Source organism: Nilaparvata lugens, chromosome 5 (genome assembly GCF_014356525.2).
Source record: "Nilaparvata lugens isolate BPH chromosome 5, ASM1435652v1, whole genome shotgun sequence".
In the NCBI taxonomy this organism is placed as follows: Eukaryota; Metazoa; Arthropoda; class Insecta; order Hemiptera; family Delphacidae; genus Nilaparvata; species Nilaparvata lugens.
In genome coordinates, this window is record NC_052508.1 from 64,422,551 (window position 1) to 64,438,569 (window position 16,019).

General features: G+C 35.2%; 3 protein-coding genes across 3 annotated transcripts in view; 2 read left to right on the plus strand and 1 right to left on the minus strand.

Moving 5' to 3' along the window:
- Positions 1-3,123, plus strand: part of LOC111054152 (cilia- and flagella-associated protein 44) — a 58,832-nt gene extending 55,709 nt beyond the window's left edge. The window contains exons 27-28 of the mRNA XM_039429577.1: positions 166-300; positions 1,122-3,123. Coding sequence (XP_039285511.1) covers positions 166-300; positions 1,122-2,477 — 1,491 coding nt within the window. The 3' untranslated portion in view covers positions 2,478-3,123. The remainder of the gene's footprint in view (positions 1-165; positions 301-1,121) is intronic.
- An 886-nt stretch (positions 3,124-4,009) lies between these two features.
- LOC111054153 (glycine-rich RNA-binding protein GRP2A) lies at positions 4,010-9,745 on the minus strand. The gene is made up of 3 exons (XM_022341125.2): positions 9,561-9,745; positions 6,217-6,385; positions 4,010-4,550 (listed from the first exon to the last, which is right to left on the minus strand). The coding sequence occupies exons 1-3, from the start codon at positions 9,621-9,623 to the stop codon at positions 4,108-4,110; spliced, it is 675 nt and encodes a 224-aa protein (XP_022196817.2). The 5' UTR covers positions 9,624-9,745; the 3' UTR covers positions 4,010-4,107.
- A 3,529-nt stretch (positions 9,746-13,274) lies between these two features.
- LOC111054158 (uncharacterized protein DDB_G0284459) lies at positions 13,275-15,378 on the plus strand. The gene is made up of 2 exons (XM_022341129.2): positions 13,275-13,464; positions 14,546-15,378. The coding sequence occupies exons 1-2, from the start codon at positions 13,408-13,410 to the stop codon at positions 15,320-15,322; spliced, it is 834 nt and encodes a 277-aa protein (XP_022196821.2). The 5' UTR covers positions 13,275-13,407; the 3' UTR covers positions 15,323-15,378.
- Positions 15,379-16,019: the final 641 nt, after the last annotated feature.

Here is a 16,019-nt window from a genome sequence, read left to right on the forward strand (position 1 = left end):
AAGTATATTTCAAATGAATAGATCTGTTAGAATCCGTCTGAAAATTTGAATCGGTAATGAAAAGCTGCCAGATTCAATGTGTGAGATTTAGGCTATTATTGAAGTCATCCAAAAGTAATTTTCTCATCGAACGACAAAAGTCATCTATTAATGTTTTTTCTCTAGGAAACTATCCTGGCAAAAGCAGAAGAAAAGGCAAAAATTCAAAGAGAAAATACAAATAAATTCCAGATGCTTTCCTCTCTACAAGATGAGAAGACAAAAGTGAAACAGATGCTCAATGCTCAGAGGATTAAAAAGGTTCGTTATCCCGTTCTTCTCAAGTTTTGCTTTATTGAATTTGATTCAATTTATAAATTTGACATTATAGCATAAAATCTACGATCCCATCACAGCCTCTCAATAAACATTATTTGATTGTATAAATTATCCATTATTTACTGTGTATAAATTATTAATACTGAACTTAACGTAATCGTGGAATATAACTCATTTTCCAAGGTAAATGAATTAAACAAATATTGTCAATTTCATACATTATTTTACTTAGAAAACCAATTTTCATTTTCGATGTTCATGAAATATCGAGTGGAGGTTGTGTTCAGTTATTGTAAAGGTCTGTACAGATTTACGCGCCGCGAACATGAGCAATTCACTTTTAATCAGCTGACTATATCTGTATTTTTACAGAAACTGTAAGATACAGATATAAAAAGCTTGGCATCAGCTGATTAAAAGTGAATTGCTCATGTTCGCGACGTGTATATCTGTACGCACCTTTAGATATAATGATTAGTTTATTTTAAAGTCACTATTAATAAACTGAACTCTCATGAATCTACAATCTGTCTTGTTCAACGTTTGCAATTCTGTAAATGATTTAATTTAAAGAATAAACTTTTACAGAACTTATGAATTAACTGTTGGAGAACTAACAGTTCATAATAAACTGAACTCTTCTGAGGTCTTGAATAACAATTTTACTTTAATTAGAAGAAAATACCCCTCATTAGGTACAGGTGTGTTTTTCTTTTTCAGGAGTGTTTAACTCCTGTTCCATCTACATTGTTAACTTGTTAAATAATACATTTTTAACTATAGAATTCATTTATTTTTCACAGACCAAGCTTCAAGACAAAGACATCTTCGAAAACGAGATCAACATGGACATCAAACACTTGGAAGAACTTCTGAAAGAACTGAACACCCAACGCGAAGCTATCCTACACGAAATCCGAATCCTGAGTTTGAAAGGACGTCCGTTGCCTCCCATCACCAAGGCCGGGCCCACTCCTCGAGAGAGAGTTCCCAAGCGGCGGTCGGCGCCCGTTTTGGAGCGCATTGACTCCGAGGAGCTCGAACTCAAAACGGAGGTTCCCGCTAAACCGAGATCAGCTAGTATGACGTTGAAGTTGACCAAACCGACACCGCGGAAATCGAGTAATGTGAGCATAGAGGTGCCTCAAGTGGATCTGGGTTTGAAGTCTGGGAGAGAGAGCGACACTGATACTGAATCTCCGTCCACTGAACTGCCGTCGGGCATCGAGGCGGCTCAAGACAGCCAGCTCTACGATATGTGTGCGAACATTGTGGACCAGATTGTGAACGAGTGTACGGATAGTTTGGGCTATGAAATTGCCAGGGAGGTTCTGGAGATTGTGGTGAAAGATATTGGGGAAGATATCACCAGTAAAGAGAAAGATAGGTTCGAAGGTGTTGAGGAAGATGGTTCTCGGAGAGAAAAAATCAGGTTCGAGGAAAAAATTGAAAAGTTCACTGAGAAACATGGTGTTGAAGATGATGCACTTGAAAGTGGGGCGCAAAGTTTGGAGGATAAGAATGAGGAATATAAGTTTACAGCAATGGGTAGTGAAGGCGATTTATGTGAAGGAGAGACAAATAATGTGGAAAGGAAGCTGAACGCAATAGATGAGGAAGATATTGAGGTTGATGCAGCTAGAAGTGTAGGACAAATTTTGGAGGATAAATTGAAGGCTATTGTAGTTGGAACGGATATTGGAGAAGAAGTAGTAGAGAACAAGGAAACAAATACGAGTGAAAAATCGGGAAATCTTGAAGGTGAAACTAATGTTGGAAAAAATGTTTCCAAGATTCGAGGAGAAGATTTGGGAGATAAATTACAAGAGGTATCAGGTAAACAAGGTACAACATCTGATGTGATCAGAGGTAATGTGCAAGGCTTAGAGGAAGAGTTAGGAGTGATTAATAGTGAACATGAAATCAAATCAATGGGAGGACCTGTACCGGAAAAGGAAATTGGAGAAGATGTTCTTGGAAAAGAGAAACGATATGTAGACGAGTATGATGATGAAAGACAGGATAATGTGGAAATAAAATGGACAAAACCCGAAAAGGTTGATGAAGAAGGAGGAGAAGATAGTGGAGGAAAGGTTGAAGATGGAAAGGAAGGAGGGCATGGTGATGATAAAGAGAAAGAAGAAGGGGGCGAAGAATAAATCGAAGAGGAGAAACTAGTAGGGGATGGAGATGATGATTAAAAAACTATTACCTATTTAATTTTCTAGGGAACTAGGAAATTGACATTAAGACTAAGATGTACAATAATTGATTCGTTAAATTTATTCCATGGTTTGAAAAATGTTTTTAATTTATATATTATTATGGTTCATTAGAAAAAGCCAAGTTTTATTGCTTGGTTTATTTTGCAATTCTTCTTATTGAATAAACTATAACCTAAGACATTTTCTTCATAACATTAAATAAAAATATTTCCACCTCAAAAACGTGCCTATCTTTCATAAATTATTAATTCCATTACCGTACTCAAGTTTAGGAAAAACGTGATCTTTAGCTTCTATACGTACATGCATACATTCATACAGATACATTCAATTTAGAATTGAGCTACTTTTAGACCCCAGAGAGTAAAAGATTAGCGGGTACCCAACCCGGTTCTTTTGAAAATCATAACATTCATTGAAACTGTCAGCGCTCAGTTGACATTAATAGCATGCTGCTCCTCATACAAACAATGCTGAAACACTTGAGGGTAGGTTTTGTTTGGCAGGTTGCCTATCCTGTTCCTTTAAAGCCCTTGAGATTCACATCATTCTGTCATCATTCCACCTGAATAATAAGGATTCTTCACATTCTGCCAACGCTGACAGTCTGTAGTAGGGTTGGCTTTGTTTGGCGGGTTGCATACCCTGTGCCGTCTTTTGAAAGAAGTAATTTTTTAAAAATAGTCTATTCATTATTATTTGTTAACATTTTTTCAACAGACAAAACTTATCCTTTCATCTCCTCCAAGAAGAAGTAGGAGAACAAGAAAAAATAGAGTATATTTTCGTTGAACTAACAACTCTTGTCTATTATATGAGCTACTAGATTTCTTCCAATGTACCTATAATTGACCGAGCGAAGTGAGGTCTAAGATTCAAGTCGACGGTTTGACATTTCTCATAATGTTTATATGTTGCGCATTTACGGCGAAACGCGGTAATAGATTTCTATGAAATTTTACAGAGATATGTTCCTTTTTTAATTGCGCGTCGACGTATATACAAGGTTTTTGGAAATTTTGCATTTCAAGGATAATATGAAAGGAAAAAGGAGCCTACTTCATACGCCAATATTAGAGTAAAAATCATACTATAGAATTATTGATCATAAATCAGCTGACAAGTGATTACACAGATGTGTGGAGAAGCCTATTGCTGTATTCCCATAAGGTCTATAGTTTCAATCAGGTACTTGTGGATGAGAATACTGCGTGAGGTCTACTGTTCACAGAACTACTAGTACAATGTATTCTAAATACATTGCCTCCTACACAGGTGCTTAGAGACATGGACCAATAGAGTTGCTTCCCATGTTTTTCGAATTGTGTTAATTTTAGTCCCTAGAGCGTAAAGTGACCACTTCACTTCCTAGAGCAAAACGTAATGCTTGCATGAGTATTTTGTTCCAGAGGGTAAATTTATTAGTAAGACTTTAGATATTAGGTGGAAGAGAAAGTAATCACAACTATTCAATGCCAACTCATAATTTATTTATTTCGAAATTCACTTCAGCACATTTCATTTATTTTCCATCAATTCACACCACAAATAAATGTGTTAATCTCTATCTTCTTCTCCAATACCTCCCTTTTGTTCCCTTCTTCGTCGGCTTGCTCCTACTAGCAGACAAACTGGAAGCACTGGATCGGCTGTACTTTTTCGGTTTAGATTTCATAGAAATTGACTTAGGTTTGCTGGGCCTTTTAGGTTTTCCTACAACTTTCACGTCTATCTTATAGGTGATGGGGCTACTAGGTCTATAGCAGTCATTGTTATTTCCATATGCTACATCCCTTCCGTAGCCATCTCTGTATCTTCCTCTTCCTACTCCTCGTCCTTCTCCACTATACCCTCCATAACCTCCACCTCCTCCTCCTCCCCCGTATCCATATCCTCCTCTACCTCCTGCAGCACCGCCCCTTCCCCTTCCTCCTCCTCCTCTTCCCCCTCCGTACCCGTAGCTTCTCTTCATTCTCTGTTTTGGAGTTGATTTCAGCTGCGCTGTCTCTAGTTTCAAACCAGGAAAAAAGAAGACGGTTAGAAAATTATAATGGATTAGAAAAAGAAAGTTGAATAATGAATGAAATGTTCATTTCCCAAAAAAACTAAAACTACAACATCAATTACACAAAATATTAGATAAATTACAATTATTACATACAATAGTTAGTTACAACAAATTCTTATAATGTGTCCTCCACTTGTTTAGTTTTTTCTGTGTGGAAATTGACCTACTCCACTATGGCGTACCATGTTCTAGAGTAGGTTTTGTTAGATTTTTTGTGCGTATTATTAATTAGTTAGTGTTTAGTAAGTCATTAGGTGGTTAGTTGTTGTTTGAAATAATGTTTTCTATGTTCTGTCTTCCTTTGCTCATCAACCAATTGTGTACTATTGTTTTAAACTTCCTAGGATGATTAGTCTGTTTAAAGTTTGCAGGAAGTAGATTATATAATTTTGGTGCTAAATGATTGAAATGTCTCTGGTATAGAGCCTTCCTTGCAACACTGGTGATGAGAAGATTCCTGTATCTGGTGTTGTGGTTGTGGTTTCTGGTTTGGAATGTTGTTGGGTTCTTGTGTAATCTGCATAGTATCTCCTTGCAGTTGATAAAAATATGTCATGATTAGGATGTTGGAAGTATTTTCCTCAAGCGTTTTATTTATTTCAACTGCCACATGCTAGATCTACATCTGTCGTGCTAAAAAGTTTATTGCTGAAGGTATGAATTTTGGTGATGTGTTACATTTGGAATATTTGTTTCTCTCAAACACAATCATCACCAAAATTCATATCTTCAGTGATTATTTTAACTGATATTTGTTCTGGTTAGTAATAACAAGGCTTCTCAAATACAGTAGACATCTGAATGATAGGTTGCAATGCAACGGGAACTAGAGTTGCTCTATCACAATTGTATTACTTATATTGCTATAATAGCGATGGCGTGGATACAATAATATGGGGAAAAGATAATAAGTATCTTCCCAATCTCCATTATTTATTATTATTTATATGATACTATAGATTGACTACAAAATACCCTTTGCAATGCTATTACTACCCGGTTGCTCTATATATTATGTTATGAGCCTCATAGGCTCAAGTAGCTCAAGTTTCAAGATTTTAGGGCAATGAAATCTCGCTTTACCGTCACTCTTTATCACAGTTCGTGTCCTGAAAGTGGCGATTCATTGGAGTTCCACAGTATTGAATAATGATCAGTCTGAAGTAATTCTATCTAAAGTCCTAGGAGCATAATGTATGCGTATTATATTATTGTATACAAATATAATATTCTGTCATGTGGAGCATTATTATTGTGTTTGAATGGTGTGCCTGTCTCTTATTCCATACTACATCATGGAATATCCTTATCTGTTGTTGCCAGCATATTATGCACCAGCACTTGTATACATAATGAAACTTGTTCATTGGAACAGCTAATAGAAACTATGACTTTCTTACCTTTTTCAATACACTATTTTCATCAATCATTTGAGTATACAACCAATACCTACTATTATTGGTACAATATGCTATTAGTAGCCTACCAATCAATATCATTAGTATGATATTATTACTATTAGTTATAGGTACAATACAAGATAATCATAGCACCTCAATTATTAGACAATTTTAAAATGTTTTGGAAAATTTTTCAATTACCTACCATCAGCATTCCAGTTCAACAGTGTTTTCCCGATAGCTTGCTCATCGGAAAAATTTGTTCCCTCCCAATTCACAGGGTGTCCTTTTTGAAAAACAACATCGTCTTTTTTGTCTTCCACAATCTCGTCAATATCAGTCGGTCCTTGCAGTCTTGTCAAAAGGCTGCAGTCCTGAAATTCCAATCAGAATTATGTATTAGAGGAAAACATATTGTTATAAGTCCAATTATGAAGATGCTAATCAAAATTATTCAATACTTCCAATCTCATCAAAGGGTTAGAGTCCTAGACGAAGAAGAAGAAATAATATACTTCAAGAATTCTCCATTATTATTATTAAGGTACCTCCACACTATGCCGAATGGGGTCGATCGACACTGTTGAACAAGTGCGGACATGTCGCCATGTGGCTTTGTCGAATCATACTGGCCCGAACCGAATTCAACCCGAATCAAGGAAGTCAAATCCACATCAGCAGTGTGGACAGTTGCTCAACATTTCACACTGTTGTTTCAATAGTTGTTTTATTTTGAATCATTTTAAGTTTATATTATTTTATTAATACATCAATCATATTATATTAATAAGATGGATTGGAGTGACGACCAAACAATTTCAATTATTGAAATGTATTGTGAACGGAGTTTCTTGAGGGACCCAACTGATTCACAATACAAAAATAGGAACAAAGGCATGATGGACTAACGGAGATCGCTGTATCTCATGGCATTGAGAAATGCGATGTGGAGAAAAATATAGAAAATTAGCAAAGCCAGTTTTCCAGAGAACGAAATAAGGAGAAAAAAAACTGCAATGTCAATTGCAGCAGCCGCCACTGCAGCGTCTTCCAAGTCACTCATTTATTGTTAACTTCAATTTAAATTCACTTTACACCGACGTGTGTCGCCCAACTAGTCCACATTTACGGACGTATGTGGACAAGTCAAATGACGAACGTGTCGATCGATACGTGCAGATCGACTTTGTCGATCGGCATAGTCTGGATGCGGCTTTAGATCAGTTATCGCGATGCTTATCATCATCAATATTTACTGATTCCTCCAATCTTGAATAGCTAATGTATTATAATAATGATAATAGAGAGATATTGTAAGAAGTTTGATTAGTCTTCATTTTTCACGATGTAGGCTATATTATAATCACTATAATTAATTATTCATGTTTCTTTGGAGGAGCATTTTCAGATGATTGCTTGAGCTGATCAATTATTTATCAGTCTTGAGCTTCATTGTTAATATGTGAGTGAATCTATGAAGATGTGTTTGAAGAATGTGGATGGATTCAACGATAAATGTTGAATCCATTCAAGTTAACCTCAGTTCGCTCTGAAGTCAAAAATTGATGAATAATCATAAAGTGTAATCAGTCTTTACAATAACATGTTAGCATTGAAGTTATTCATTAGGACTCACTAAATTCAATACATTCTGTGTCTTGAAAATGATATTTATAAATGTTTAATGTTATGGGCGAATCAAACTATACTTCTAAAGGTAAAACACTTCCGCAATCCGCATCTATCTGTGAAAGCCGTAAACTGTTTACTGCATAGGTCTGCATTAAGTACAGGATTCTGGCTGAAGATACGTTTCTTGGTTTTTGAGTAACCCAGCACCCTTGAAAGCTTAGATCTCTACTATTCTCCAACCGTTGATATTTTCTCGCTTTGTGAGAACTTTTCCATCTCATGTTTTCACATCTACTTCTCACTCTCTCTCTTTCTCTTCCTCACTCCTCCTCTTCCACCACATTCCAGTCGTGCTTTGATGGGATGGTTATCATTTTATATCTTTTTCAGAGAATCAACAATGATCAATTGCTGAAACACCGCCGATTCATGCAGTTACATTACAATATTATATTATCGATATTTGCATTCAATCTCCTTTCTGTTTTATAATTATTCATACTTTGTAAAATTCAAATCAAATCAAAATTTTATTCACAATTCAAACAGTTGAGGGTCCTGCCAAACCCAAAGGTTTTTCGGCGGGTGCCCAGTTACAGGAAAAAAATTAGTTACAAAAGATAAATAAACTTAGACAAAATAAATATTACACTTCAAAGATTTTAAGTAAAAAATGAAAGAAAACTGATACAAAATGCAAAAATAAAATAAGAAATATACATCAGATTTTGATACAGAATTGCAGTAATGAAAACCAAAAACCAAGAAACGTATCTTCAGCCAGAATCCTGTACTTAATGCAGACCTATGCAGTAAACAGTTTACGGATTTCACAGATAGGAGTGGTTAATTCGTTGAATAATTATCGTCTGTCATTTATTGTTAATTGATTTTCAAGCCAGAATATATTGTACATGGATAAAGAAGTGCCAATTTAATCTGATCCCTCTTCTTTCTACTTTCCTCCTTTTCCTCCTCATTCTTCGCAAATTTGCTATTTAGGAATTTGTGATAATTTCCTCAAGGATCATAGTCCTGGGTGAATTGATTCAGAAAACATAATCTCTGATAAAACAAATCTATCAGTGATTTCCACTCGGAAATGTTGAATTCATTGTAAATGTTACACTAAACATAGAATTATTTTCATCATTTTTCACAGATATATTTTTGAGCATAGTTTTTAGCTAAATTGAATGTACGAGAGTTAGATTCAACAACAAACAGATTCACTTTCCGTCAGCATTCTTAACCTTCCGTCAGTCGCGCTGTTGTGAAAAGTACAACAATAGTTTTGCTGCACAAAACTATTGGATGGGGTGGTGTCAGTGGATGAGTCACCTATGCATTCCAAAACTTTCTCCCCATCACTCCACTGAGTTGCAGTATCAACCGAACAATGATTCAGTCTTTAGGTTCCATTTAGTCGCGACAGTGCATAAGATGGGAAAAGACTGTATACGGGGACTGTAAACGAACCAATAACACAGAATTGATGGCTTTGCTTGGTGTACCTTATTGGGGTATGATATGGTAATCATTTAAATGTTCATAGGCGTAAAATAATCCAAGTAGATGGAAAGAGTAATTATACAATTAATTAATATGTTTTGACAATAAACAGAGTACATAGCACTTGGAAAATTGGATGTTGTAAGAAGTACAACCCGCTACTGCTCGTTTGATTGAGTAGGGCGCGACTACCGGAAGGTTAATGAATAACATCAAAGCTTCTTTTTAAATCAATAGTTACTTCCGCATGTATATTCCACCATAGAATCAACCCTGGGATCAAAGAAAAATATTTCCAAAAAATATCTCTCATGCTTTCTTCAAAGCATGTAAATGATTGTAATTCTTAACTACAGTGTAATAACACTTTCATGACTTGAGTTTTTTTTGCAAAGCACAACCTACCGTAGACTTCCACAGTCCAAAGATCACAAAAAGCAAGACGCTAAGTCTCCTGCCAGTCCCCATTACGACTGCATAACCCTGTAAAGTCTTGCAACTAAATGATCCTAGCAGATGGAACAAAGGTGTTTCAATATCCTCTTTGAGCAAACAGATATAAATATTCTGCAACAATGCCCTATCGAGTAAATAACAGAGATGATGAACGTGCATTATATGTATTAGAATGTTGTGCTTCTTCATTGAGACTTGGTCCATTCATCTTTTTTGACACTCGAGTATAATTCGTGTTCTTTCTTCGCTATCTTTTGTTCGATCTTTTATCTTCCGTTTATTACAATGACGTGCTCTGTTTTGCAGTCGGTCATTCGTGTTTTGTGTATCTTTTTCTCTCTTCTATACCCTTTTGAAAATGGGATATCCTCTCAAAATGATTCCTTTTGTCTCTTTATACCTTTTCGTTTCAACACTATGCCAATGTGAGCTTTATGTAGTTGATAAAGTAGTCCAAATAAAGAGCATCTTGTTCCATGCGGGCTATTAGAATAATTGTTGAGCAAACGCATTCAGATGTTGAAAAAGTATTGATAATGTTCCAAATGACGTGGACAACTTAATCTTCTATTTTTTTATTCTAGCTTGATTATGGGTCTGATCCAGATGTATGGAGTAGACTACAAATAGATCTTCCCTCTAGTCTTTGAACTCTTTTCACATCCTGAATCCCCTATCGTTAGTTTATTATTTATCCTGTATCAATCACTGTTTTGAATCCAATAATATCATGATAATGTAGTACTGTGTATCAGATTGTTGCATTCATACTCTATAATTCATATTTAAAATTCAATGATAGCTTCATAAATCTAAAACCAACGAATTTGAGCGAACTTTAACATTATACCATTACAAGATCAATCAATTACGAAAATTATAATTTTAATTATAGGAGAAATAAATTATTGTATAATTCAATCATGAAACTCCTAGAAAAATCCGTCAAGGCAATCTACATTGCATATATATTTATAAATATAAATTTATGAAACTTGTTTGTTTTTGTCGGAGTACTGGGAAGAGAAGAATGTTTGGATCACTCATTTGAACTCCAAAAAGCTAATCAACTCAAATTTCAATATAAAATCAAATAAATATGTTGCATATAATCGAAAAGTATCGGATTTATCGAAAGCCTCTATCAGACAAAAATTGTAGGAAATTTATTAAGCATCATTTTTATGCAGTTGATTATGTCAATAGAACACATTGTTTCCAAGATATAAGCATGTTAGTAATGAGTGGAAAATGCAACTTTCAAACCACCCTCATCCCTTCAGCACATGATGTAGGGGTTGGGATTTTTGATATGCTCACCTCCAAAGCTGCAAAGTCAAAAATTGTGTTCCAAACATTCCCTCCAAATTTCATTGTCAACTGATCTATTGTTGCAGAATAAAATTCGACTCTCAACACTAAAACTGCTGCAACAGTCGTAGGGAAGTGCGTGAAATAGTGAAAATAAATATACATCAAATTGAAAATAATTTGATGCTCTATCAGCTCATAATCAGCACGGAATTTTTCCATCAATCGTTCAAAAATTATATGGCCGAAAAGATGGAAAAATTGAAAGCAGAAGTGTTTTCTTCAAAACATGTCTCACCTTCAAGAGCGGATATCTCAGAAACTATAAGAGATATGAAGAAGATGTAAAGGACAAAACTTGTTGATAATTTTATAAGCTTCAATTTTGCACAAAATTGAACACAAATGTTCATAAGATGCATAGTTTCCGAGATATATACGAAAATGAAAAAAATGTACTTTCAAACCACCCCCACCCCTTTAGCACAGTGGGTAGGGGTGAGGACTTTTTATATTTTAATGCTCTTACCATCTTTAAAAGATCTGTGAAGTTGAAAATTGTGTTCCAAACTTCTCCCTCTATAATCTTTCGTTGACAGATTGATCTGTTTTCTTGAAACTATAGTATAGATTACCAACATCAAGAAATCTGCATAATTTGCTGGTTATTTTTATTATACAGTTATAAATATTCATTAAAATTCATTACTGAATATCCTACTTTATTTTTGTAGAAATGAGACAATTTTATTCGGTTTGAACTGGTGTATCATTACTTAGCCATCACTCTCACGATTACTTCTCTCTCACACTCATTTTCTCCACATTATCCTTGTTGAGTAGGTGTCAAGCGTATATCCTAATCTAGCCTTGTATCAAATAATACTGAAGATTAATTCTTATCGTATCCATTTCAAGACAAATATGGTATTTATTGATTGGTCCTTCAACTGGCTTGCTCAGTTTGTTTTCTCTTGATTGATCCTTCAACTGGCTTGCTCAGTTTGTTTTCTCTTGATTGATCCTTCAACTAGCTTGCTTAGTTTGTTTCCTCTTGATTGATCCTTCAACTGGCTTGCTCAGTTTGTTTTCTCTTGATTGATCCTTCAACTGGCTTGCTCAGTTTGTTTTCTCTTGATTGATCCTTCAACTGGCTTGCTCAGTTTGTTTTCTCTTGATTGATCCTTCAACTGGCTTGCTCAGTTTGTTTTCTCTTGATTGATCCTTCAACTGGCTTGCTCAGTTTGTTTTCTCTGATTGATCCTTCAACTTGCTTGCTCAGTTTGTTTTCTCTTGATTGATCCTTCAACTGGCTTGCTCAGTTTGTTTTCTCTTGATTGATCCTTCAACTGGCTTGCTCAGTTTGTTTTCTCTTGATTGATCCTTCAACTGGCTTGCTCAGTTTGTTTTCTCTTGATTGATCCTTCAACTGGCTTGCTCAGTTTGTTTTCTCTTGATTGATCCTTCAACTGGCTTGCTCAGTTTGTTTTCTCTTGATTGATCCTTCAACTGGCTTGCTCAGTTTGTTTTCTCTTGATTGATCCTTCAACTGGCTTGCTCAGTTTGTTTTCTCTTGATTGATCCTTCAACTGGCTTGCTCAGTTTGTTTTCTCTTGATTGAGCCCTTCAACTGATTTGCTGTTTGCTCAGTTTGCTTTTGTCGGAGTGCTGGGAAGAGAAGGATGTTTGGATCACTCATTCAAACTCCAAAAAGCTAATCAACTCAAATTTCAATTCATTGAATAGACAGAAAATATTTAGCGATTCCTTCAACAAAGTAATCGCTTTAAGAGCATTCAAATTATAGTAAAGTAAAAAACACCCGAAATTTGTCATTTTTGGAAGATCTTAAAACTTCCAGGGAAAGAAAAAAAAAGTTTTTTGTAGAATTAGAGTGATGGTTAATGGATTTCAATTGAAATGGAAGTTCAATTCAAATCAAAATCAAGGGAAAAAGTTTGGTGACTAACTATTAATTCAGAAGATCTTAGTAAATCAATATCATAGGGGACCCTTCTCTTGGGGAATTCGCTGTTGAGAAAGATTTACTCAAACAAAAAGACAAAGTACTCAAACAAAATCGATAAAAGTATTATTAAAACTGACAACAAATACTGTAATGTTTGAATCATGACCTAGTGTTATAAACATTGTATTGAACAAGTACTGACACTAGTTATAGACAATATAATAAAAAGACAATGCACTTCAAGTTTGAGTCGTAAATAATAGCAAACTATTGTTCTTATTTCTTTATTGAACTTGAACATGAAAATATATATTATTATTGTTCATTCATTGAAGTTTCATCGAGCTATAACTCTTCCATTTCCAATAGAATAAATTCATGCTTTTATATATTTGACTCACGTCGAATGCATTTGTTGACAATAAATGGAGCGACAAAAAAAGTTTATTTGTATGACTCAGTTTATTAACTCCATTGCATAACATCTAGCTTCAATCTAGAGAAGACCGCTTCGAAATGAAGCTTGTCCAAGTGACAGGATTCATTTTGTGGATTCACATCTTCACCAAATTGGTATGTTGTTTAATTTGATTGATAAGTTACATCACAAAAAATACGTGATCAATTGCATTTTTCAACTGCAACTGCAAGGTACAGACAACCAAAATAATAGAAAAGTTCTCATGATAACTTTACGACACAGCAGTGGTAGTTCCTACTTTGGAACGTTCGAATGAAATATTAAATAGTTTCATTGAAGATATTGATAAGAATTTCTCATGATTGCAAGCCTATTTTGTTCAAGAAAACACTACAATCGATTGATTTGGTTATAGGCAAAATTGTTGAATGATTATTTGGCCAGATCCTGTCAATGTTGTTATAATAAGTTAATGCTTCAAGTTGCATATCATCTTTCTTGGTTCAACAATTCTCTAGTTCATACTTCATTTAAAAGGTTGCCATGCTGTTTACTATCATATATTGCAATCTATGGCCGTAATCGAGTGTTTTAGATGCATTGTAGAGTTGAGGTTCCAGGCTCAACCCCCATCAGGTGATATTTTTTCGGATCATATTTTTTCAAATTAGAGGAATGACTAGTGCATCAATTGTGCTATCTTCAGTACAGTCAGAATAACTTCAAACTGTAAGAATTGGTTGATTTGGGAACTTTGATGATATTTTTTTTATTGGGAATAGTTTGAAGTTAATCGCAGTGTACGTAGAGCAGTTAGAATGGAATAGAATTTAGTTTGCACTTTTAAAAAATGATAACAGAAAGTGAAAATGATTCAACTGGAATAATTTGAAAGAAAACAAAAAACATAAGTATTCTCTCTCTGTAATTCTTTATTCATTCATACAATACGTCATCAAAATGATAGGGAGGGAAAAATTAGAAGAACTTGTGCTATTTCTCTCCCAAATTTAGATAGAGTTACACATAGTCCGAAATAGGTTGAATCTTCTAGTTCTCCACTTCACAAATTATTCCCACAGTACTTTCCTTTCTGCACACAAAATTCAAAAAAGTTCATTAGGTTTAGCCAAAATCGTTAGCCGGAAATACCGTAGTTATTCAGCTCAGTGATATAAAAATTTTGTTTTCTCAGAAGCTAATGATATTGTCATCTTTTATGAATAATAACAGGTGTCCGGAGCAACAACAGTATCGGATTTAGACATACGGAGTGTGCTGAGAAGTCGTCAAACAACACCAAAAGCTTTGAATGACCTCACAAACGAACTTCTCACAAATAAACCCCTCGTAGAGGACAACCAACCATCCGACAAAGGACTCCCGATTCCCGGAACTGAAGAGGGACTTCCACCGCTGTTGGCTGCTGCCTTGAAGTTGAACGAAGGAGAGGCCAAAGAAAATGACAAAGGAAAAGAGATAATAAGGGGAAAACGTTGCGGAGGAGGATGTGGTGGAGGAGGGTATAGAGGAGGATGTGGAAGAGGAGGTGGAGGTGGTGGAGGAGGAGGAGGATATGGTAGGAGTTACAGGGGGGGCTGTAGTTGTTCTGGGGATCGGGGTTATAGGAGGGGAGGAAGACGTGATGATTACAGCAGAGACAGAAGTAGGGGAAGAACGAAGAAGGTGATAATCGAGTATAGGGAGAAGAAGAGAGACGATAGTAGATCTACGGAACCGAGGAGGAGGAGTAGGAAGAGGGATAGTAGTAGGGGTAGAGATAGGGATCGTAGCAGGGATAAAGATCGTGATAGAGATCGCAATCGTGATAAGGATAGGGATAGGGATAGGGATAGGGATAGGGATAGGAATCGTGATAAGGAAAGAGATAGAAACAGCAGAACAACGATGACAAGAATACTCGCAGGAAAAAGCATTCTTCGTCGTCTGAAGATAGCAAGCATGATTAGAATAATTGAATCACACCAAGTACTTAGTGATCAAATTTGAAAATCATGAAAAGTGTTGAACATTGTATTGTTCGGAATAAAATGAATTATGTCTGATTGTTTTGTACGTTTTTGCTGATTTCCTCAAGTTGTTTCTGTGCTGCGAGCTGGTTTTCATAATTATTGCTGTCTTTGATGATTGAGATTATAGAAATACTACATTTAAGTACACAAGAGTTTTGAACATGACATTGGAATTTAATTCTGTTGAGATGTTTTCACGAAATACAAAATATAATGTTTTTTGCATTGTAGTGACATGTATAGAAACATGGAATAGAATAAGTTTATTTTTAAAGGAATAATTTCCTTACCAATCTATGGTATAGATAAGTCAGTCACAAGAAAACGGTTGGCTGCCCTGACGTTGCTGCAATCTCAACATTTTGACTCAACAATCATACATCAACTATACAGAAAAGTGAGGAAAGTTCTATTAGATAAAGATCAAAGGAAAAATACGAATGGTGCGAGTAGGCTATGGATATAGCATGTAGTCCAGACTCAGGTTTCAGTTTTGAATTGAGTCACAAATGAGTATTGAGTAATTCCCTCCTCTCGAACTTATTCATATTATTCCCTTCAACTTCACATCTCATCTAACTTATGATAGAACATTCAAAATACATAAGATATAATATTCATGAATTATTGTAATTAATATTATCAACATGGGCTCGATAATAAAAAAGCCTGAA

Coding starts and splice junctions, on each gene's coding strand:
- LOC111054153 (XM_022341125.2), bottom strand. CDS start 9,623: ATGGGGACTGGCAGGAGACTTAGCGTCTTGCTTTTTGTGATCTTTGGA. Junction 6,386..9,560: donor TTGGACTGTGGAAGTCTACG/GTAGGTTGTGCT, acceptor TTGGAATTTCAG/GACTGCAGCCTTTTGACAAG. Junction 4,551..6,216: donor GTTGAACTGGAATGCTGATG/GTAGGTAATTGA, acceptor GTTTGAAACTAG/AGACAGCGCAGCTGAAATCA.
- LOC111054158 (XM_022341129.2), top strand. CDS start 13,408: ATGAAGCTTGTCCAAGTGACAGGATTCATTTTGTGGATTCACATCTTC. Junction 13,465..14,545: donor TTCACATCTTCACCAAATTG/GTATGTTGTTTA, acceptor GAATAATAACAG/GTGTCCGGAGCAACAACAGT.